The sequence below is a fragment of the Octopus sinensis genome, linkage group LG4, assembly GCF_006345805.1.
Source record: "Octopus sinensis linkage group LG4, ASM634580v1, whole genome shotgun sequence".
Taxonomy (NCBI): Eukaryota; Metazoa; Mollusca; class Cephalopoda; order Octopoda; family Octopodidae; genus Octopus; species Octopus sinensis.
In genome coordinates this window covers 105,963,022-105,986,821 of record NC_043000.1, presented here as the reverse complement: position 1 = coordinate 105,986,821, position 23,800 = coordinate 105,963,022, and the positions used below count along the sequence as shown (strand labels likewise).

At 35.8% G+C, this 23,800-nt stretch overlaps 2 protein-coding genes across 3 annotated transcripts in view; one reads left to right on the top strand and one right to left on the bottom strand.

Annotated features, from left to right (window-relative positions):
* LOC115210303 (tax1-binding protein 3 homolog) overlaps positions 1-11,064 on the bottom strand; it is a 29,365-nt gene extending 18,301 nt beyond the window's left edge. Inside the window, exon 1 of the mRNA XM_029778826.2 lies at positions 10,923-11,064. Coding sequence (XP_029634686.1) covers positions 10,923-10,964 — 42 coding nt within the window. The 5' untranslated portion in view covers positions 10,965-11,064. The remainder of the gene's footprint in view (positions 1-10,922) is intronic.
* Positions 11,065-11,146: 82 nt separating this feature from the next.
* LOC115210302 (nucleoporin NDC1-like) overlaps positions 11,147-23,800 on the top strand; it is a 59,586-nt gene continuing 46,932 nt past the window's right edge. The window contains exon 1 of one of the 2 annotated variants that reach the window (XM_029778824.2): positions 11,147-11,299. In XM_029778824.2, coding sequence (XP_029634684.1) covers positions 11,252-11,299 — 48 coding nt within the window. In that variant the 5' untranslated portion in view covers positions 11,147-11,251. The remainder of the gene's footprint in view (positions 11,300-23,800) is intronic. The other variant, XM_036502297.1, reaches the window with a different exon arrangement.

Sequence of the window (23,800 nt, the reverse complement as noted above, 5' to 3'; positions counted from 1 at the left end):
ACTTTGGCTATAGTCTGTAATAATGAAAATATTTTCATTCATATTTTTCATCTTTTCTCGTTCAGACAATTATTTTTCAATTAGAACTGTATCTTAGATGTATTCATAACAGAATAACATACCCCTAACTGCACATATTATTTATTACCCCTCTTAGTATTTAAGGCCCCTTAGACAATTCATTCCTTGAATATTTTCTTTTTCTTTTATTTGTTTTGTATTTTATTGATAGATTTTCAAATATTAGTGGACCAATTAAGTTCTAGGATTAACATTGGCCTCACCCTACTCATCATAGAGGTATTATGGTGAGATTTTTGTTAATAACAGCACACTTAATTTATACCCGAATTATTTCTTCATTGATATAGTTACATACTGATTTCCCCAACTAAGTTCACATTAAGTAAACGTTAATTTTATGGATATTCTATTGCATAGCCTTTAGTTTCTAACTAATGACCCCTGTAATATGGACCGCCCCATTAACCACACTCTATAACGTTTTACCCTTGCTATATCCCCCAGTAAATTGAAATAAGATGTAATCTCAAAACCTAAGGATATTACCTTGGAATTTATTTTTTTACCATTCCTTATTATTTTTATTATTTTATTAGCTTATTTTACTTCTTCACATGTTTGATTCTTACCATTATGGACTCTCTGATGAAGCTTTGGGGCTCAATTATTGTCCAACCTCTGTCCAATATTTGTTTAATCTCTGTATAATATTGGTGTGATGTGCCAAATTTGACAGGACGGACCCCCAAAATAGAAACAGCAATAAGAGTATAGTACTATTCACTCATTTATTCTAATTCATTTATTTATTTACTTATTTATACATAGGACTGTAATCAATAGATAGATCCAATTGATGTTTGCAGGCTGATATTTAATTAATTATCTTCTCCATTTTCTTCTTTGCCTTATAAATTCTGGGTAAATTTCTGTTTACCCCCACTTATACTTATTATTCAATTGCACTATTGCCTTGCAACAATAAGCATTTGGATAAAAACACATAGGTGTACATCCAGTAGTATATTGGATATTTATTATCCCTTTGATGGTTGTTTAACCTCTAACTCATATAGACAGAGGTTGGACAATCGAAATCAAATTCGATGACTGGCATCCATGCTAGTAGAGCGCTAAAAGCACCATTCAAGTGTGATCATTGCCAGAGCAGCTGACTGGCTTCCATGTCAGTGGCATGTAAAAAGCACCATCCGAGCGTGATTGTTACCAGCGTCACTTTACTGGCACATGAAAAAATAGTCGAGCGAGGTCGTTGCCAGTGTCACTGGACTAGCTCCTGTGCAGGTAGCACATAAAAAACACCATTTGAGCATGGCCATTGCCAGTACTGCCTGACTGGCCCTTGTGCCAGTGGCATGTAAAAGCACCCACTACACTCTCAGAGTGGTTGGCATTAGGAAGGGCATGCAGCTGTAGAAACTCTGCCAGATCAGATTGGAACCTGGTGCAGCCATCTGGTTCACCAGTCCTCAGTCAAATCGTCCAACCCATGCTAGCATGGAAAACGGACATTAAACAATGATCATGATGATATATATATATATATACACATTTATGTATGAGTGTGTATGTGTATATATATATATTTATACATATATCACAAGTTTATTCAATAAAACAGATAGCTCAGTATAACATTCTTACTTAAACAGAAGTCATGATGAAGAATAAGAATAGCCAAAGCTTTAATATTTAGTTTAGTAATGCAGGTGGTTACAGGAGATACACTGAGAAATAATCAGCTTTAAATTATCATTTTAGTACATATTTTAGAGATTTAATAAAAACTATCTAATTTTACATTCAGCTTTTGGTCTACTGTAGAAATGTGAAATGATTTTTAGCAAACTTTGGTATATGTGAAGTAATTATTGAATATTTTTATTGTTTAAGCTCAGATCAATGCTGATACTACAGATCTGTGATCAAAGGTATTACAGCTGTGGCCACTTCTCTTTTTTCTTCAGATGGTGTATTCTAGGACAAGATTTTTTTAATGAGCTCTTTAATATTCAGTAATTTGAAGATGGTTGTATTTGAAGCAAATCAAGCTACCTCATAGAAACTCTCTTCTTGGTTCAAGGAGATGAATGCATTTTTTGCAACTGTCTATTTGAAATTTTACTTCCTAAAGCAAACTACACAAATTGAAGCATATACAATTAGATGGACTGAAGTAAAATTAAGTGGTCATATTTACGATGAAATATTTGAACAGAAAACCTATGTTTGTAGTTTATCAGCTAACATTTGGAGTGGAGTTATTTTCACAGGCCTGGTTCTTTTCTAGGTACAAGGATCTCCCATTCAAAAGGTAATTGATATGTCAATTCAAGCACTTATTTTATTGAAACCATAACTGACATGTAAGTGTTTTCCTCAAGGAAGGCAAGGCACTGGAAAAGGGTTCTCAACAGGTTCTGGAATACAGAATTAGAGAGCTTAACCCTTTTATTACTATTTTTCTATTAAGATAAAATAACCTATATACTTTCAATAATCAAGAATTTCAAAGGATTTAGTAAAATAACTTTTACTTCCATATAAAGCAATAATGTTTAGAACAGAACTTAAATTTATGGTAGGTTTTAATACAAATAGGAACAATTTAAAATGGGGAATTGTATATCAAAGATCTAAGTTGGTCTCAAATGGGTTGATAAAACAGTTTAAGGATGCTAACCCTCTCTTTCTATACTCTGTGCACAGAGAAGTAACTAAAATATCAAACCATTGCTCTCAAGATGATTTCATTGAGTCCATTTTTTAAAAGAGATGGCAATGTAGTTGGCTGAATCAGCTGTATTTGTATTGTAGCACTTCCTTGATCAATGTATCTCTCTTTATTTAAGACAGAAGGGTGTAATTTGAGGGTAGTTTTGCTGCTATTTCTAGCAAGTTCAATGATCACATAAAGGCCCCTTAATTTTCTTTTTGATTTGACATATTTATAGGAACTGGGTAAGATGTGATGTGTATAGCTAAGAAGGTCATGAACTGAAGATATGTTTGAGAATCACTGCTGCAAAAACTTCATCTACCATTTAAGCCAATTTCCCTGTGCCCTCAATATAAACACACAAGGATATAGGATCCAGCAAGGAAACCTTTATAGTTCTCATGCAAGACTGATCCTTTTAACTTCTATTTTGGTTTGAGTTGCTATTACTGAAAAAAAAAGCCTACACCTCAGCAATTCTGTGTGTGTGTGAGAGAGAGAGAAAGGGGGGGAGAGAATGAAATAGAGTGTTTGCTGTATGATAACAGCAATTTCACTTAAGTTTTCTTTTGAACTGCCAAAAGAACCAGAAATTTAAACAAGCCCACATTTTTATTCTTAAGTGGTATGATAAAGTAACTGAAAGAATTACACATCACTGAGTGGGATGGGTAGAGGGTGAAATGGGGTGTGGTGGTGATAGAGTGAAGTGGGTGGATATAGTGTGAGGTGGGTAGGTATATCATGAAGGGGGAAGGGATCTGGGCAGGGTGAAGTGGAATGATATGGAGTTCAGTAGAGCAAGATGTGGGGTAAAGTGAGGCAGGAACATTATAGAAGGTAAACACACAGTAGAAGAGAGCAAAAAACAAGAACAGCAGAATTTTAGGGGTACAAAAAATAGGACCATTACAGAATTATTTCTTTTGTAGTTGTAACAGAAGTGGGGAAAAAAAAGACAAAGAGTGCAATAGAAAAGGAAAAGAGAAAGAAGTAAGGAAATAATAAGACAACTTCATGACTAATAACTGTTTCTAATTAAAGCATAAGACCAGCAATTTTGAGGAGAGAGGATTACATTGACCTCTGTACTTATTGGTACTTTATTTTATTGACCCTGAAAGGATGAAAAGCAAAGATTTGAACTCCAGATATAAGGAGCCAGAATAAATACAGCAAAGCACTTTTTCCAATACTAATGATTCTGCTACATTGAATATTTTCTGAATATTCAGTGGCAGAATCCAGCTTAAAAAGTTCCTTGTACAGAAACAATATCTGAAATTTCAATAAGACGAGAACTGTGAGTTATATTGACTTTAGGCAATGCATTGTGGTCTTGTGTAAAACCAGTCCTTTCAGCTATAAATAAGTAACACTGCAACAGACTGGTATCCCATTCAGAGGGAATGTTGTGATCTCAGTCACTTATACGTCATGGAAACCAGTTTACCAGCCAGATGACTCAAGACAGCAACGTCCAAGGGGTTTTTTTTTTGTTTCAGTCATTAGACTGTGGCCATGCTGGGGCACCACCTTGAAGAATTTTAGTTGAACAAATCAGCCCCAGTACCTTCTTTTTTTTTTGTAAAGCCTGGTACTTATTCTATTGGTTTCCTTTGCCACACCGCTAGATTACAGGGATGTAAACACACCAACACTGGTTGTCAAGTGCTGGTGGAGGACAAATACATACACTAAAACATGCACACACACACACACACACACACACACATAGTCACAAAAGTCTGGTGCAGGCTTCTGTCAAATTGTCCAGCCCATGCCGGCATGGAAGGCAGATGTTAAATGATGATGATGATGGTATGATGGACTTCAATTTCCATCTACCAAATCCACTCACAAGGCTTTGGTCAGCCCAAGGCTATTGTAGAAAACACTTGCCCAAGGTGCCACGCAATGTGACTGAACCTGGAAACATGCAGTTGGGAAGCAAACTTCCTACCACACAGCCACGCTTGCACCATTGATGATGATGGTGCTTGAATGATACTTTATCAACCCATGAAGATTGAAAGGCAAATTTGACATTGGTAGAATATGAACTTGGAGAGTAGTGAGATGGAATAAATACTACTTAGCATTCTATTTAACACTAACCACTCAGCCAACTTCCCATCTAAATGCAAATAATAATGATCTTATAATAATTTTGCTTGCTCCTCCATTACTTAGCCCATCCATAACACTTCCATGTGATCAGTTGAAGGGGGAGAGGGGAGGGGAGAGAGAGGGGTGGTGAGTGAAATGTGTAAATGTCTTTTTTCCTCCGTTACTTAGCCCACCTGCAATGCTTTCATGTGATTAGTTGAAGGGAAAGATGAAGAGCGAAAGAAAAAGCAGAGAGAAAAAGAGGGTAAGGTGAAGACTGAGGGAGAGTGCTGTATATTAAGTCTATAAAATTGTGCATAATGTAAATAAAGTGTATATATAAAGTGCATTATGTAATCATCATATTCCAATTTCCTTCTTGCTAGGAATAATTCTTTCTATCATGGGCACAAGGCCAGCAATTTGTGGAGAGGGGATAGTCAATTACATCAATCCATGTTCAACTGGTACTTATTCCATCAATCCTGAAAGGATGAAAGGCAAAATTGTTCTCAGCAGAATCTGAACTCAGAATGTAAAGATGGACAAAATGCGGAACTGAAAAATTATGGGGATGTAAACGAACCAACACTAACTTTCAAGCAGTAGGGTGGAGCCCACACACACATATATATACTCCTCATCATTATCATCCTTTAACATCCGCCTTCCATACTGGCATGGGTTGGACAGTTTGACAGGAATCAGTCAGACATGAGCCTGCACCAGACTTGTGTATCTGTTTTGGCAGGGTTTTTACGGCTGGATGCCCTTCCTAAAACCAACCAGCCAGCAGGGTGGACTGAGTACTTTTTACATGGCACAAGCACAGGTTAGGTCAGTTTTGGCAAGGGTTTTTACTGCTGGATGCCCTTCCAAATGCCATCCACTTTATAGTGTGAACTGGATGCTTTTTATGTCAATATGGACCTACATACATATCAGCTGGACATCAGCCTCATCAATTTCACTTATCTGGAAGAACCTTCAAAAGTCATAAGTACTGCTCTACTTTCCCACACACACAAACATACATACATAAATACATTTCTGTCATTTTCCATTTACCAAATCTACTCACAAGGCTTTGGTCAGACTAGGATTAAAGTAAATTAAAGATGCTGCACAGTGGGACAAACCTAAGACAACATGGTTAGCAAGCAAGCTTCTCAACCACATATGCTTTACCTTTATAAATACATATAAAGCAAGCCTTTCTCCACTCCATACACCCCTCCCTTAAATTTATGTCCTTGTACCTGTTAGAAACAAAAGGCCTGAAAATTGGGAGGAGGGGGCTAGTTGATTACATTGACCCAGTATTTGACTGGTACTTTATTTTATCAACCCTGAAAGGCTGTATGGAAGGAAAAGTCAAGTTCAAATTCCAATGAGGTTGACTATGCCTTTCGTCCTTTCAGGATCGATAAAATATAGAGTTGATGCAATCGACTAGCCTCCTTTTCCCCAAATTTCAGGCCCTGTGCCTGTAGTAGAAAGAATTATTATCATTGCTTCTGTTTCAGCAAGTTATATTGCACATAGCTCTTATGATTTAAAAAATTCATTGTATTACACAAACAGATTTTCTTTTTGTTTCATGAACTGTCTGGCACCTGTGCGGGTGGCACGTAAAAAGCACCCACTACACTCACGGAGTGGTTGGCGTTAGGAAGGGCATCCAGCCATAGAAACACTGCCAGATTTGACTGGGCCTGATGAAGCCTTCTGGCTTCACAGACCCCAGTAGAACCGTCCAACCCATGCTAGCATGGAAAACGGACGCTAAACGACGATGATGATGATGATGAACTCTTATTTCTGGTATTTTCTTCACGTTTGAGAAAAAAGAACTTTAATTCACATACGAAATTTTTTTTTACACCATTTAAGCATTTCAAACATGGTGAGTAAGACAACACTCCCCCTAAAGTACACCAAGGAAAAAGAGGAACATGAGCCATGTAAATGAAATAATACAGACATTTTTGTAGATAAAAAAATACATTGGCAAAAATGGAGTTTTTACTGCCAGATAAATTACACATCATAACATACACAAACTTTTTGCCAAAACTATAATGAAAATTTTTCTTTTGCTTCCATTATCAGCAAAAAAGAAATTTTGAAAATATAATTGTAATATCACCATGGGACTATTTCCTTACTCAAAGAACTTGATCAGGAGAGGGGAAGGGAAAAGTTCACCTACCATTGCTTCATGAAACAAGCTTTTTCTATACCCTCAAAGATCAATTAAGGAAGGTACTGGTTGACATCTGGACCAGCATCTTATACACTGACTAGGCTAAATCTTACAGTAGTGTCTGCTTGATCTCAAGGACCAAAGGTGAAGCACAATACAAAGCAAAGCTAGAGCATAAGATATCTGCTCAGAAATCTCAGTACCTTGCCTGCATAACATGTGATAGTCAGAGACTCTAGCAGTGACACAGATTCCTGACTCAAAAGCATAATATGAGTGTAACAAAAGAATGACATGCAGCTGGAAGCAGTATGCACAGACTTGCCAGTCCTTATGAGACCTCGAGTTCACAAGGTCATTCTAGAGTCATGCTCCATTGTGAGTCAGACTGGTGAAGCAAAGCAGAAAATATAGTTGTTACACTCATGGTAAAAAAAACCCAAAGAGTTGAAAAGACAAAAAGAAAGGAGGGTGGCCAACTGCAGCAATTTCTAGAGGTTGCCCTTCCAACAGTGTTATTGGTTGAAGTGCTGGATACTAACCCACCTTCAGTTTTAGAAGTGGACAATATTGAAGCCCACATCATCTTCCACTAGTACCTCTTGAGAAAATGAGGAGCAAATGAAGGTTGAGTGAACTAACAGACTGTTACAGGAAATAAAACAAAAAAGAGAAAATACCAAAATCTATCAGAAAGCTTCCAGAAAAATAGGATAATCTCTAGTACTCATGCAAGTTCATAATTGTCAGAAGCAACTACTATGAACTGCACAAGTATGAGTCAAGAGGAGGCTCATACTATCAATATATGGATGGAACAGGAATTAGATGAAGACTAGGAGCACTGAGATAAGAGTTTTGGCTAAAATCACAAGAAATTTATGAAAATATAACGTAGTTTTTGTTCAAAAGATATTAGATGTTGTAAAGAAATGCTTACAGATACTTTTAGTGATCCCAAGAATAATATAATGACTGGTTAGAAGAAAAGCCATGCTGTTCTCTCTCTCTGATCTCATCTAACTAGTAGATTCTTACCACTGTGTGGATGGTTAAAGGGGTTTTTTTTTAATGTTATATCTTGTTTTAGTTTTTGTTTTACATAGTTAATATTTATTCTGTAATGGAGTGAGGGGAACATAACAAATTTTAATAAATGTATAACATCCTTATCCTGTTGAATTTATCAGTGGTACATTTTTGCCAATAACGTTTGTTCAATCATTTTCAAGAATTTCGTTAGGAAGGCTTTTTCATGCCAGAATATCAAGAACACCTTATAGATGAGGTGTCAAACTAAATATAAAGGTATATTAAATTATAAATAGTAAAACACATGAAACACGAACAACTTCGAACTAACGAGGGAGCCTCTGCGTGGTCGTTTGATTAGCTAAAAATAGCAGCCAAACTTTCTTCAAACACACCACACCATCTAAGGAATGAATAACACAATGGATGTGGTCCTAGATATACTATGCCTGGAAATATACGAGATGGTCACGGCTGGAACGTATCTAACTATAAGTTTGGTGAATCACAGCTCATTAGGCACTGGACAACACTAAGAACAAAGACGGCTTTCGCTATTTACACGTTCGCAAAGTTTCTCAAAGAAACTATAAAGTTACGTTTTGGAATCGATAAATAAATTTGAGATCTCAAGATGTGCTGTGAGGGAGTTAAGAGAAATAAAGAGAAAAATTGTAGTAAAGTTGGATCCGATTTGAAGCAGAATCAACATATGGGGGAAAAGACCTACGTTAAAAGTATTAAATGAAGAATTGGTATCTAAATATTATTGGAAAAATAGCAATTATTTGAATTTTATTTCTTGATATTTTTGTTAAAGTTTGACAACGTAAGAAATATATACATATATTTATATTTCGTTTGTTATTTAGCGGAATATCACACTATCACCACCACATGATATATATATATGATAGATCGCTAGCCACTAAACCTTTTTTTTTTATTTTCTCTCCCTGTTTATTTCTGTGTCCCTTTCTGTCGAAGAGCGTTGGCTCGAAACGTAAAAGATTTTCTCACCTCCCGAGCGTTAAACTAACATATCTGTTTGTTTACACACCCGTCTTCGTCTTTTTTTTTTTTTTTTGTAAATTCTCACTATATGTGTGTGTGTGTGTGTAAATGGAAATATTTTCTCAACAAAAAAAATCAGTTACACCCACATAAATTAGTGGAGTGATCTCAATGAATGACAAATAGGCTTTTTTTTTTGTTTAGGAGTGGTGGTGAAATTTGATTAATGTGTGTGTAAAGCACTCACCGATTTTTTTTTTATTGGACAGTGTACCCAATACGTATTAGAGATTTTAAATTTAAAATATACAAATACTTTTTTTCTTTCGGTAATTAAAAATTATATATATATATATGGTAAATACATAATTTGATATCGAACGGGTATTTTTAAAGAAAAAAAAAAATTTAAGTCATATACAACTGGATTGAATGTTTGAAATATGATAGAACCTAAAATTGCTAAAGTATTTTGTATTCAAGTAATACCCAGTTACCCTGTTCTCTATAAAAGCAAATAATCATACTTCACAACTAAAAAATAAAAAACTTCGTTTGAAATCCTTTTAAACGAAATATATATAATTCCTTAGCTGGGTGAAACAATTGTGCGTGTATACATTTAAGCGTATGATACGTGCGAAAAGGGTGTAGATATATTTGACTTGGTCAGTACATTACCGGTACATATTTTATCAACCCTGGAAAGAATCAAGTTATACTCGATCCAAGACGTTTTGTTACTAAGAAGACCTAGGCAAATTTAATTTCTGTATTATTGTCGTTGTCCCAAATTGGATGCATCTAATTTCACGTTGTAAATACCACTGGGCAAAGGGATAAATATCTATACTTCGCATTTCTCCGTAAATATTTTCAAGCTCCATAGAAAAGTGCCATTATTGTCGTTGTAAAACGAATTAAAAAAATTAGAGATACGCAAAACAATTTTCGGTTTATATTCTTTAAATTACAATATCGTTTTTAACTTTCAAACCCAGCTGATGGAGAAAGAAAAAAAAAATAATTTTATTTGCCACGGAAGGGGGGGGGGCAGTGAAGGGTATATGGACAATTAGAAAAACGATCGGAGCTTAGGCAGAACCAATTATGAAAATAATAATAGTCGTTTCTTTATTTGCCACAGGAACAACATATGAGGGGCATTAAAAAGAGAATATTGGTTTAATACAGAAGTTAAATCGCAACAAGCCATTTGGATAGGGCTACTGTAATGGATTAAGGGGTGGAAAGACAGCAGACAATCAGATGTTTAAGGCAATTAACGAAGAGCTCGGATGGCGCAAGTACGACAGAATAGACGTAGTATGCCAAAAAAAAAAACTTAAGAACCTTAAGGACAAGGCGGGGAAAATTTGAGGATGATGGTAACTAACACTGAACAAAGGAAGGAAGAGAAAAAAACTACTATCACCAATCATTAGAATAATAAATGACCGCATGGCTTGAAGAGATAAATAACGAAGGAAATGGTTTAACATTATCTATATAAATATTTGTATTTACATATATTGTGGTGGGGAAAATGAATGAAGAGATTCACAATAATCAGTCGTCTAATTCCTCTAACTCATTCAATCTGTCTATTGATAACACATCAGACAATTAAAATATTCGGAGAAAGAAAATGGTAAAAACGAACGATAGTTGCAATTGGAAGAAAAATTAATTAGGTAGTTATATATATATATTTAGAATATCGAGCGGACATTAAATAATAAGCGCCATATAAAGTTAGAGCAAAGTATAAAAAGAAAATAAGTATTAAAAGCTTACACTGAAACACTCGAGAGGGTCGCCGGCTGTATGACCTGCCATGTTGTTTTGGTAAAAAGAACAGGGAGGAGCTTGGTAATTCTTACGTAATAAATTATTACTATGTATTATTTTCACTTTATATCAATACGAATAGTTTTTGAATTACTTAGAATTAGACAAAAACTTAACAGATGTATTTTTAAATAAATTTTTTGTTTATATAAATAAAGTTTGTAGTCACGTTTACACGATATCAAACATGGCGCTTTCTTTGAATTCATCCACATGAGATTTTCAAATTGTTCGTTGATTTTTGTTAAAGCAGCCTATTTCTAAATACTTGAAGCATGTTATCCAGCAACGGGTTAACAATAGACCAGTGGTTCTATTATGAGGTAGGACAATTTGTTAATCCTTAATGTCTTATAGTTTGTGTGTTTGGTGAAGTTTAATTGTATGGAACGTGTCGGCCTCCCACATTTTTGATATTCTTTCTTACACCATGTGTCTTTTGTACACTCTTTTAAAGACTTGCTTTAATAATTCTCTGGATCCATTTTTCAATAGTAAACCATTCTCTTGGTATGTGTTACTATAATGAATTTTATCGTTTTTTGGAAACGACTCTCAAAACATTTGTTTCCCTGTATTTGCATTGCTCCGGTATTCAACTGTGTTTTGAAAAACAAATTTTCATCTACACAAAAGAAAGCATGTATTATATATTATACACAATACCGAATTGCAACATACATGCAAACATCAGTGAAGTGATAGAAATAACTGAAATAATTAATTACTAGCCTAACGTAAAATTGTACGACACAATAATAACCGCCATCTTGCACTCTTTCTTTTAATGATGAACGTTTGTCAACCACACTTGTAACAGTAAAAAACACAATTTTTTTATTGCTGAAATTTCAGCATACCCAGAGGCACGAGCCACATTTCCCCAAAATTACATGGCGAAAGTAAAGAATACATACACCCGGTGTTTAGGGTTTTGTTACGCCGAAAACAGGTGGTTTACCCCCGCTAATTACACACTAGTATATTAAAAATAACGCTTCCAGTAGTAACGCGATCCAAGATACACTGTGAAGTGATCTCTTAGCAAGATTCCCAACATCGACCTTTTCCATGGCTCTCTGCTCTGTAAGCAGATGTTGTTCTCTCTTCGCCAAGGCCCAAGTTTCACATGCATATAGCATTGCAGGCAAGACTGTGTTGTTGAAGATATTGTCGCAAGTTTCCTTGTCTAGGTTCACCTTCAATACACCCTTCACCAAGGTGAATGCTCTTCATCCTGCTTTATCCTTCGTGAGATCTCATTCTCCATCTCTTGCTTTAAAGTCACGTCTTGACCAAGAGACACATAGCTGCTCACCTCCTCTATTCCATTGCCTCCAATTGTTAGGCGACTGACCAGTATGCCTTCAGATTATGTGTACATGGTTTTCATACGGTTGATCTTCAGGCCAACTGCTGAAGTTCATCCAGCATGGTCTGCAGCTGATCAGTGCTCTCTGCTATCAGTACTATGTCATCAGCGAATCTTAGATGGGTGAGCAGCTCACCATTTATCCTTATGCCTCCATCCAAGTTCATGTCTCTTATGACCATCTCAAGACATGCAGTGAAAAGCTTTGGAGAGATGGTGTCTTCTTGCTTAACACTCTTCTCCACTGGAACAGTCACTGGTAAGGATAACAGGGCCACATTCGTTGTGCACCTGGTGTTCACATCCCTAAGGAGGGTGACGTATTGCATCATCACACCTTGTTTCCTGAGAGCTTCAGTACTGCCTTGATTTCGATGCTGTCAAAGGTTAATCAGTGCTCTCCACTATCAGTGTTGTGTCGTCAGTGAATCTTAGATGGGTGAGCAGCTCTCCTTTTATCCTTATGGCTCCGTTCTAGTTCATGTCTCGTATCACCATCTCAAGGCGCACAGTGAAAAGCTTAGGAGAGATGGTGTCTCCTTGCTTGACACCCATCTCCACTGAAACATTTACTGGTGAGGATAACAGGGCCACATTCGTTGTGCACCTGGTGTTCACCACCCTAAGGAGGGTGACATACTGCAAAGTTTGTTGCAATTGATTTTCTTTCTCTTCTTCATCAAGTAGTTCTAGCTGTTCCCCTTTGCCAAAGAGGTGCAGTTGTAGGTGCATATGGCAAGGTTAGTCAGTTTCCTTGGCAGCTTCTTACAATCTGAGATTCTCAGCAGCCTTTTGTCGCTCAGATTATGCCCTGCCACCATGGAGCAGACTGATTTACATGCAGGCTACTGAAACCCATTTAGCCATAATTTGATGCCACCCTCCTGGCTAGGCAAGCAGGCAATTGGTTGCGTTTTCATTCGAGGTGTGCTCCTGTAGCCTTGTACCCTTAAGACCCCCATTTTTGTTGGGTGACTCATTGACTTCGCGTGAGTTCCTCTGCCTTTTGATAAGTTTTCTTTTTTGCCCTGCAGGGTGTCCAACAAACACCCGCCTCACCAAGCAAGCTCAGTGGGGGTTGAGACTTTAGTCACCGGCAACCCAACCATGTAACAGGTTGTACTGGATTACATGTTACCACTAGCACTCAAAAAGGGCCAGGAACAGATGGACCTGGATCACCCTGAATGCAAAGAACAAAAATGATCAACTACATCCTGGTCCCTAAAAGGTATATTCTACAAGGCATCTCTGTAGTTGCACCATTCAACACAGGAAGTGACCACCACCTTGTATCAGTGAAGATTGTGTTGAATAGAAAAAGGAGAAAAACGTGCTGCAGTTAGCATTGAGGGAACAATGTGTGAAGGAAATGCAGCTGAGGGAAGCCATCAGGAAAGAATCCTGGGATTAGCTTGAGGAAATAAATGGCGACTATGAGATACTGATCCAGAAGTTGAAGAAAAGCTTGAGGAGTACAAAGGTCATGGTTCCAAAGGAGACAGGAAGGCTCTTGGAGCAGACAAAGAAGCTGATGGAAAAGCGGAGAACACCTAGTAGAATATTCTGTTCTCTGCAAGATGATAACACAATGTCTTGAGAATGACTTTGAGAGGTACAGAAAAACTCCTGAAGACTGCACAAGAACAGAAGAGCCTCAAGAAATGCAAAAGGAAGATGCTTTATAGAAAGGAAGTAACAACGCTGAAGAACCAAGACAGCAATGCATTGACTGGCAGAAGAGGTGTGGAAGAAGTCTGCAAAATCTTCTACATAAACCTCTTTAAACCAAGAACAGTGGTCACACCTTCATCATTGGGAGGTGAAAGAGAAAGTACCATCTATTCTGATCAGTGAAGTTAAGAGAACCCTCAAGCTGATGAACAAAGGAAAAGTACTGGGCAAGGATGTTATAACATCTGAAATGTTGCAGGCCAGCAGAGAATAGCTATGGAAAATCATAACTCTATACTTCAACTGTTACCTAGAGGAAGGGTCAATACCTTCCCAATGGAAAGAGTCAAATACGATCCTGCTGTACAAGAGGGGTGATAAGGATGATCTTAAGAACTATCAGCCTCTTGTCATATTACAAGCTGTTCATGAAAATAATCGCTGAATGGTCATCTCAACAACTGGATGAACTACACTCGAAGACAAGCAGGGTCCATAAAGAAGTACAGCATTATAGATCGTATATTTACTCTAATACAGTTGCTGCAATGAGTGAGAGAGTACTGTTACATTCATTGATTATGAGAAAATCTTTGACGATGTAATATTTATGTGGTTAAAAGAGTTAGTTGAAGGAGAGTTAGAAATATAATTTTAGCAGAGGGGTGATGTTCTGATGGTGAGATTAAAGAAAAGGAGAGAGTGGAGGTGGCAGTAGTGATTAGATATTGCAAGGTGTTTTTTTTTAATTGAACAAAATTTTTTATATCACCTATCATTTAACACATGCACATAAGTGCAATTCCATGAAATATTCATGCTTATTTACGTGGCATATATATGCAATTTAACTAAAGGTTGTATCATATGTACAGATTTTTTTTTTTTTTTGTTATGGCAAAAATGAAAAAATAAAAGTGAATATTTATTTTATGAGTACTGTGTATTAAGTCTATAAAATTGTGCATAAAGTATATAAAGTGCATTAAGTAATCATCCTATTCCAATTTCTTTCACTTTTCAATGAGTAGCAGATGAGTGACTATCAGACACAACACAGGCTATGCTTTTGGATAAAGTTTTCAGAAATAACCCAATAGTTTACCATTAATTCCAAGAAATATTCTTAGGTCCTGCTAGTTACCTAATTAATTAATCAAGCAACTAATTAACTAAGCAAGCAACTGATTAATTAATTAAGCAAGCAACTAAATGTATGTACAAAAACATGGACAACCAGGATAAGGAATGATGACATCATCTGCAGAATGTACACAGTGAGTCCTAGAGATGTTGAAAAATTTCACTTGCAATTGTTGCGTTATGTTCCAGGTGCTAAGAGCTTTGAAGAAGTACACACTGTAGGTGAAATCTGTGCAACATTTAAAGATGCATGTATAAGACTTGGTCTTCTCCAAAATGATGAAGAGTTGGAGCATGCCATACTTGAAGCTGCTGCTCATCAGATGCCTTCTCAGCTGCATATTATGTTTGCAGACCTCTACACCTATTCAAACCCTACTAATGTTCTTCACCTGTGGAACACTAACAAGGATTCTATTATGGTAGATTATGTTCACTGAGGTCTGAATGCAGAACAGAGAGAAAATATGCTTCTACATTCCATAAATGTTGTGCTAATTGAAAATGGCACAAGCTGTCTTAACCCTTTCGTTACTATATTTCTGACCAAAATACACCCCTTATGTGTTTCAATTAATTTCTAACGTAATCATAAATTTAGTCTGGTTTCATTAAACAACTATAACTTTTTTATTTATCAATATATTAACGTGAATTTTGGAAGATAATTTAATGAAATGTTCTCAACCAATTCTATACTATAATTTTTGTCACAAAGTGACTCTAATTGCAGGTAGATACAGGTAAATTCAACAAAATATAAAATTATTAAAATTTTGTTCAAACATCGCTATAGAAAATGGGTTATTAGCTAATATTCAATTGGGTATACAACAAAATTTTACGATAGAATTTGTTATTCTGGGTAACTTTCTGATACCTATAATAATATTTATGGCAAAATAGTCTTAATTTCATTTAAGGTTATGGGAAACCACAAACTATCCTTTCTTTCGTTTTGTTTACATTTAGCGTAACGGTTCGTTTCCGCCGTAATGATTTCAAATAGGCTCATTCGAAAAAGTAAAAAGAAATAGTCTAAGGGTTTACTCTCCTGGGAAAGTCTGTGGCTTGGTCCAGTTTCTTCAGAAAAATCACCGAAAGAAACAGTTTTTAAATTTTCACTCCATTCAGGTGCCAATTCATTTTCTTTATCGCTGTCGGAGCTCTCGGATTCACTGTTTTCACTTTCGGAAAATGAAACATCAGATTCATTATCAAATACCTCGTGCTTTTTTTTTCAGTCATAGAGTTAGATTTATGAAGGTCTTCAGTAGAAAATCCTTCGAATTCTGACTCGCTGCTTGATATAATGAAATTCGTATCCATTTTTTGTCAGAATTACAAATTTTGAAAACACAATAGGAACAAATTTCGGGAAAAAATCTCCCAAAATTCACGGAATTAAAATTACACTTCGATTGTTGTACAAAACTGTAGTTGAACTGTTTACGAAATATAATACGTGTTTTCACGAATGTACTAAAGAGATTTGCTCTGATATTCTCATTTAAATATGAATAGGTAAATTCGGGCGGTTTGGTCACATTAACCAAAATTTTTTTCAGGCGGCTTGGTATCGAAAGTGTTAATATTGGTTTGCCTGAACTAGTTGGAATGCAACAGGTTGAGCATGAACTACCCAGGCATTGCAACCCTTACTGATGAGTGGAGAGTTGTCACTGATGCAGCCATTGAAGCAGTTGAAAAGAAAAGGATTAGTTGCTTGCTTAAGGCTTAGTTTCTTGCTTAATTAGTTAATTAATTAGAAAATGAAGTAGTTGCTTTCTTAATCAATTAGTTAATTAGTTGCTTTCTTATTTAATTAGTTGCTTGCTTTCTTAATTATCTAGTTAATTAGTTGTTTGCTTAAATAATTAGGTGCTTGCTTGCTTAGTTAATTAGTTGTTTAGTTGCTTGCATGCTTCGTTAGTTGATTAATTAGTTGCTAGCTGAATTAGTTAATTAGTTGCTTGCTTAATTTAGTTAAATAGTTGTTTGCTTGCCTGCTTAATTAATTAGTTAATTCCTTGCTTAGTTAATTAGTTGCTTTCTAGCGTAATTGTCTAGTTAATCGATTAGTTGCTTGCTTAAGTAGTTAATTTATTAATTGCTTGTTTAATTAGTTGCTTGCTTGCTTAATTAGGTAGTTCATTAATTAGTTGCTTGCTTAATTATTACTTATTTAACTAATTAGGTGCTTTTGCTTTCTCTCTTACTCTTTGCCTTATTCTCTTTTTCTCCCTACTTTTTCTTTTTCTTTCTCCTCATGTGAAAGCATCTTTAATCTAAATGCATGGTTTACTGTCTAAAGATACAAAATTATTATTAGATTGAAATTGTTAAAATATGGAATAACTATTTTACACAAGTATGCACTCCCTTTCTCTTTCCTTAACATTTAATATCTTTTTACTCTTTAGTTTATGATGATGAATTGGCATAATCGTCAGAGCATTGGAAAAATGCCTTGTGTTTTGTCTCTTTACGTTTTGAATTGAAATCCTGTTTTTCATCCCTCTGGGGTCGATAAAATAAAGTGCTGGGAATGTAATGTTCTCTTCCTCCAGCTGTTACGGCTTCGACAAGAATGGGATGGTGGATGGGGTGCCTGTGTTTGCTCATGACTACATGGACACATAAAAAAAGGAAACATCAAAAAAGCATAAATCGATTGTAACTGGCTAGATTTATTTAGATTTCAATTTACAAATTTCTTGGTTGACTGGCTTTGAAATCTGATTTCGATTCTAGATAATTTCTTTCACTCAGACCACTAAATGTGGGATGCAAATCACACCCACTTACCCCATGGGTGAAAGTTAATTTTTAATATTCCTTTGACAGATGCAATACTAATTTGATAGGTTTTGCAAATATAATTGATTGAATCAAAAATCTGTTATTTCAAGTAGTGGTTAAGCTAACTGAGAAATCTCTTCCCTGTTACTTAACCTGTTACAAATAGCAATGAAAATTTTCTTCCAATCATATCTTACTGCCCTTATAGTCCAGCAAGCTTTCTGCAGTATCAGTGAATGCATTTTTCACTATTTCCCATTTATTGGAAAGGCAAATTTTGGTGACAAGCAGGTACACATTGACAAGACTCGAGAAAGCCAAAACACAATATCTATAAAGGTATTTTCTCTCGGGTATAAACCACAGTATCATGCATTTCAATGATGTCTAAACATTAAGTATGGTACACAGATGGCTATGGATTATATTAAAGTGCCAACAATAGATTCCTGTGGTGTAAAAAAAATCTCATGCTGTAGAAAGGGGATGGTAAAATGTGTGATAAAGATTCAATTGAATGCTACTGGCATGAGCACACAAATGCTTTTGGTGCACACATAGACAACAATTAGCTGTGTGGGAGAAAGTGGAGGTATATGGGTATATGTGTGCACATGCTAGTAATGTTTGACTTCTCTTTCTCTCACTATCTGGCAATTTAATGCATATATCTTAGACCAAGTCATTTTTATGAAGATTGTATATCCACCTATTTTTCCCAATATCTATCATGGATAGATTTCCATGATATAAAAAATTTGTCTTGCTGTGGAAAGGGGATGGTAAAAGTGTGTGTGAGAGACAGATTTAAATTCTATATTAAAATGTTGATGATAGATTCCTGGGGTGTAAAAAAATCTCATGCTGTGGAAGGAGGATGATAAAATTGTGTGCAATAGAGAAAGAAATTCAAACAAAAGCAACAGGCATGTGCTCACTAGTGGTACATACCTGCAGCAATTAACTGTGTGTGAGAGAGTTAGGGTATGCATGCCATTACCATTTGTATGTGTGCATATGTGCCAATAGTATTTTGGTATTAGTGTGACTTTCTCTCTCACTATTTACCTGAAGATATAATGCATGCATCTTAGAGCATGAAGATTAAATGTCTAAATTATTTTATTACTGGAAACAGAGTTTAGTATGTTACAGCAGACAATGATCATAGTGCACAGCAGTAAAAATTGATTCAAGAAAGACAGAAGATTCTGAGTAAACCTGGAGAGAGAAGAAATAAGAATTAAGAATAGAGAAGAATCAGTAATGATGAAAGGCATTGACTTGGAGCAAAAGGAATAAATTCAGTGCAAGAAATGGAGCTAGAAGATGTCATCTGACAAAGCTGAGGCGGTCAGGGAAAGAATGAGAATTCTTAATCAAGAAAGTAAAATATGAGCAATGAAACAAGAATATTTTGCTTAACCCTTTCGTTACCAACCCGGCTGAAACTGGCTCTGGCTCTGAGTACAAATGTCTTGTTTTCATAAGTTTTGAATTAAAATCTTCCACCAAACCTTAATCACAATTTATGTTCCTAACACTAGCTTAATGATAACCAAGTTATTTTACTAAATTCTTTGTTATATTTAAAATAATTGAAAGAAACACAGAGCATCTTAACAGAAATACAGTAACAAAAGGGTTAAGGCAGAACAAGAAAATGGGTGAGAAGAAAAAATCTGACCAAAGAAAATAGACAAGATTTCCTAAAAGATTATGAAGGAGATGACAGGGTATTATTACTGAGTGGGGAGATATTTATGGCTGACACTGTACTACAAAATGGGCTGTGGAATTTGCACAGGTACTCTTATTTTAATTTAATACTGTTTCATTTGCATATACTAAGCTAATTACTGTTCAGCAAGCTTTTCACAATATCAGTGAATGTATTCAATTTCCTATAAATCAGAGAGGAAATGTTTTGTTTAAGCATGTGTCAAATGGATACACATCATCAAGACTCAAGAATGCTGAAACATGTCTGGTACTCTCATGAGTCATTACTGAGACAATGTTCTCTTCATTCTTATATGTAGTGTGTTTTTAATACATGTCTATGAAGGGATTTTCTCTCAGGCGAAACCCACAGCATCATGCTTTTCAGTCGTGTATGTTAAGCAATGTACACAGATGACTATATAATATACAGGTATATATATATATATATCACTTGATGAGAGAGAGGGAGAAATATACTCCTCAGTCTGGTGACCTAGATGAATGCTTGCAACACGGAGATTGCCATTAAAGCCCTCAAGGACTGACTGATGGTTTTAAACTGAGCAACAGATGTGTCATCTACAGTGTAAGCCACAGTAGGATTTGAACTCAAAATGCAAGAAACTAGAATCTATGCCCTAAGGCATTTCTGTTACTGCTTTAATGACTGCCATTTCACCATGTATGTTCTTGGGTTAAGTGATGTATTGAATAATTTATTTGCTGTGTGGTGTGTTGAGTCATTCATACACTGTATAATGTATTGATTGATTCATATACTGTAATGTATTGATATACATATACTCTGCAGTGTGTTGATTGATTCTTATTCTCTATGGTGTTTTGATTGATTCATATACTATGTTGTGCTCATTGACTCATTTACTCTGTGGTATATTGATTGATTCATATACTGAGTAGTCTGCTGACTGACTTATGTACTTTGTGACTTGGTTGATTCATGTACTGTGTTGGCTGTTGACTGATTCACATGATGTATGAAGTGTTGATGGGTTCATGTATTATGTAGTTGTGATGATTGTGAATGTCTGTTAACATGTCAAAATATATTTTACTTTGCTGAGTAATTGCATTTCAAATCCCTATCACCAACAACTTTAGCCTAATTTTAAAGATTTTTTACCGCCTCAATTCAATTTACATGCCTTTTCAGATAATTATAGCTTAAACTCTACATTTGAACAGATCTCTTGTTCCATCCTTTATTTGTATTTTGACAATTGTGCAAGCTGTTGTCTTAACTGCATTTACATTAACTACATCTGTGTTTAACCCTTTAGCATTCAGATTTCTCTATCAAATGTAATGCTTATTTATTCACTTTACAGGGTGGTTGGTGTTAGGAAGGGCATCCAGCCATAAAAATAATGCCAAGACAGACACCGTAGCCTGGTGTAGTCTTCTAGCCGACTGGCTCCTGTCAAACCATCCAACCCATGTCAGCCTGGAAGGCAGACGTTAAACAATGATGATGATATTGATAAAAATTAGTTATACATTACCTTGTAGCTTTAAGATTTCAATGGTGCGATTGTTTATTGTAGGGTGAGTGTGAGAAGCTGGATTTGGTCAGTTTAAAGATAAAACAGGTAGATTATTTTGGCCAGATATGCTCAGTTTAAATGTTAAAGGGCTTCTTTTGGATTAAAGCTTTCTAGGCATATCTACAATATTCAGTCCATGCTGTGAAGTGGCTGGTTAAAGGATGGGTATCCAACTGTTATGGCCATGCCAAAAAATGTCATACGCAACAACAGATACTGGCTGTTTTCTCTGTTGCTGTGTGTGTATGCCATACGTGGAGGATTCCTGAGAAAATGTGAGATGCTATGGGATTTGGTCAGCCCATCTCAGCACGGAAAAACTCATGTGAAATAATTCTAAATTAGGCACAAGGCCAGCACTTCTCAGGGTAAGGGGATTAGTCAGCACTGTTGACCCTATTCTTAGTGCTTGACTGATACTTTATTTAATTGACCCTGAAAGGATGATAGGAAAAGTTGATCGTGGCAGAATTTGAACTCGGAATGTAAAGAGTCAGAAAAAACTATAAGGCATTCTCCTAAATGCTCTAACAATTCTGCCAGCTCTCTGCTCTACCCATTGTTGGGTAAAGTTGATGACAATGGCTTAGAAATTTGCTGTAGGTTTACAGGCATGGAAGACTGGCCTACATGCTTTATTGAGCCCAATGTAATGTGTCTCATACTTTTAAGTTCAAATTTTGTGAGAAACACTGCTTCCTTTCATCGTTCTTTTGTCAATAAAATGTATGTGATTTGGCTAAATAAATAAGGTATTGTACCATTTTCTTAATTTCTGTGTTGAAATCTACTATGAATGTCTCTTTGGTTTTTCTAGACGGAGCATTTTATTCTCTATTGCCTCACTTCATTTACCTCTCAATAGGTACAGGTATCAGATGTACTTAGAATGATAGCTATGATAGACTGGCATCATATTCATGATGATTTCTTTCTCCTCTATTTCACATTAAAACTAAAGTGTTTCGTCTAATGCTCTAATGACAGCCATCTTACTGCATATGTCTTTAAAGGCTAATTAGTGTTATATGGCATTTATATTTGCAATTAGATATCACTTATACATTGAAATCAAATCAATTTATTGTACAACTCTTATAACTGGAGATGGGAAAGGGAGTGTGTGGTCCCTTTCCTCCACCCCAATGAAAAAGAGAAAGCACTATTAACAAAGTGAGTACTATAGAGGTATACTCTGTGAGCACAGTTTGCTTTACAATTTCTTTTCTCAATTGGAGCTATTTCACTTCATCTATCTTGAAAATTTTGTCATGATGATTTTAAAAATACATTTTTTTGCTTTCTTTGGGGAGGTAGTGGGGAACCATTTAAAAATTTATTTAGTGCATTTTGTCTTTGTTTTTCTCTTTTTATTAACATTATTGCTCTCTACTTTGTGCTACTGCTTACTAATCTTCTCAATGACTAATATCACAGCATGAGTTTTTTTTTTCTTTACAGTCATTCAAATATGAATAATCTGTTTTAGTTTTCTCTTACACAAATGTAGATACCTTCATGGTTGTGTGGCTGCAGAGTTTACTTTGTAACCATATGGGTTTAGAGTTCTCTCTCTCTCTCTCTTTCTCTGCTTGACTCTTTAAGCAAGTGTTTTCTACTGTAGACTTAGGTCATCTAATTGTTTGTGATTAGAATTAGTAGGCAGAAATTACATGAAGGCATATTGCGTGTGTGTGGCTCGTGGTCATGGCCAGTGCCAGTGACACATAAAAGGTACCCAGCCAGAACGGACAACTGGAGCCTAGTGCAAACCATCAAACTCATTCCAGTGTGGAAAACAGACATTAAATGATGATGATTTTATATATATATATATAAGTAGTGTGGGGTTGAAGTGAGAGGTATCATCATCATTTATTGTCCACTTTTCCATACTTTCATGAACACAACAGAATTTGTTGAGGCCCATGTCTTTCCTGTTGCCAACCCTCACCTATTTTCAAGCACAATAATATTTTCCCATGGCCAGACATATTTTTCATGGAAGACAGAAAATAAACAATATCATTTGCATGATGGTGATGTTCATATACAATCAACACATGATGTCAAGAGACGTGTTCGTACACATACACACACACACAATGGGCTTCATTCAGTTTTCATCTACCAAATCCACTTGCAAAGTTTTGGTCAACCCAGGCTATAGTAGAAGATAGTCGCACAAGGTACCACACTGTGAAACTAAACCTGAGACCATATGGTTAGGAAGTAAGCCTCTTAGCCACACAGTCATGCCTGCATCTTCTCTTTCTCTGTGTGTGTGTGTGTGTGTGTGTGTATATATATATATATATATATATATATACACACATATACACACCAGGCAAACTGTCTTGCCTGGTCTACAACACTCAGTTTTCTTTCTCTGGATGTATTTCTGCAGCAAATGGGTGTTTATCTATATATATATATATATAATATATATATATATATATATATATATATATATATATATAGGAGCAAAGTTCAGAGAACTTCTACCTCTGTTGGTAACAAAGGGCTTCTCCCTCAGAGTGAAA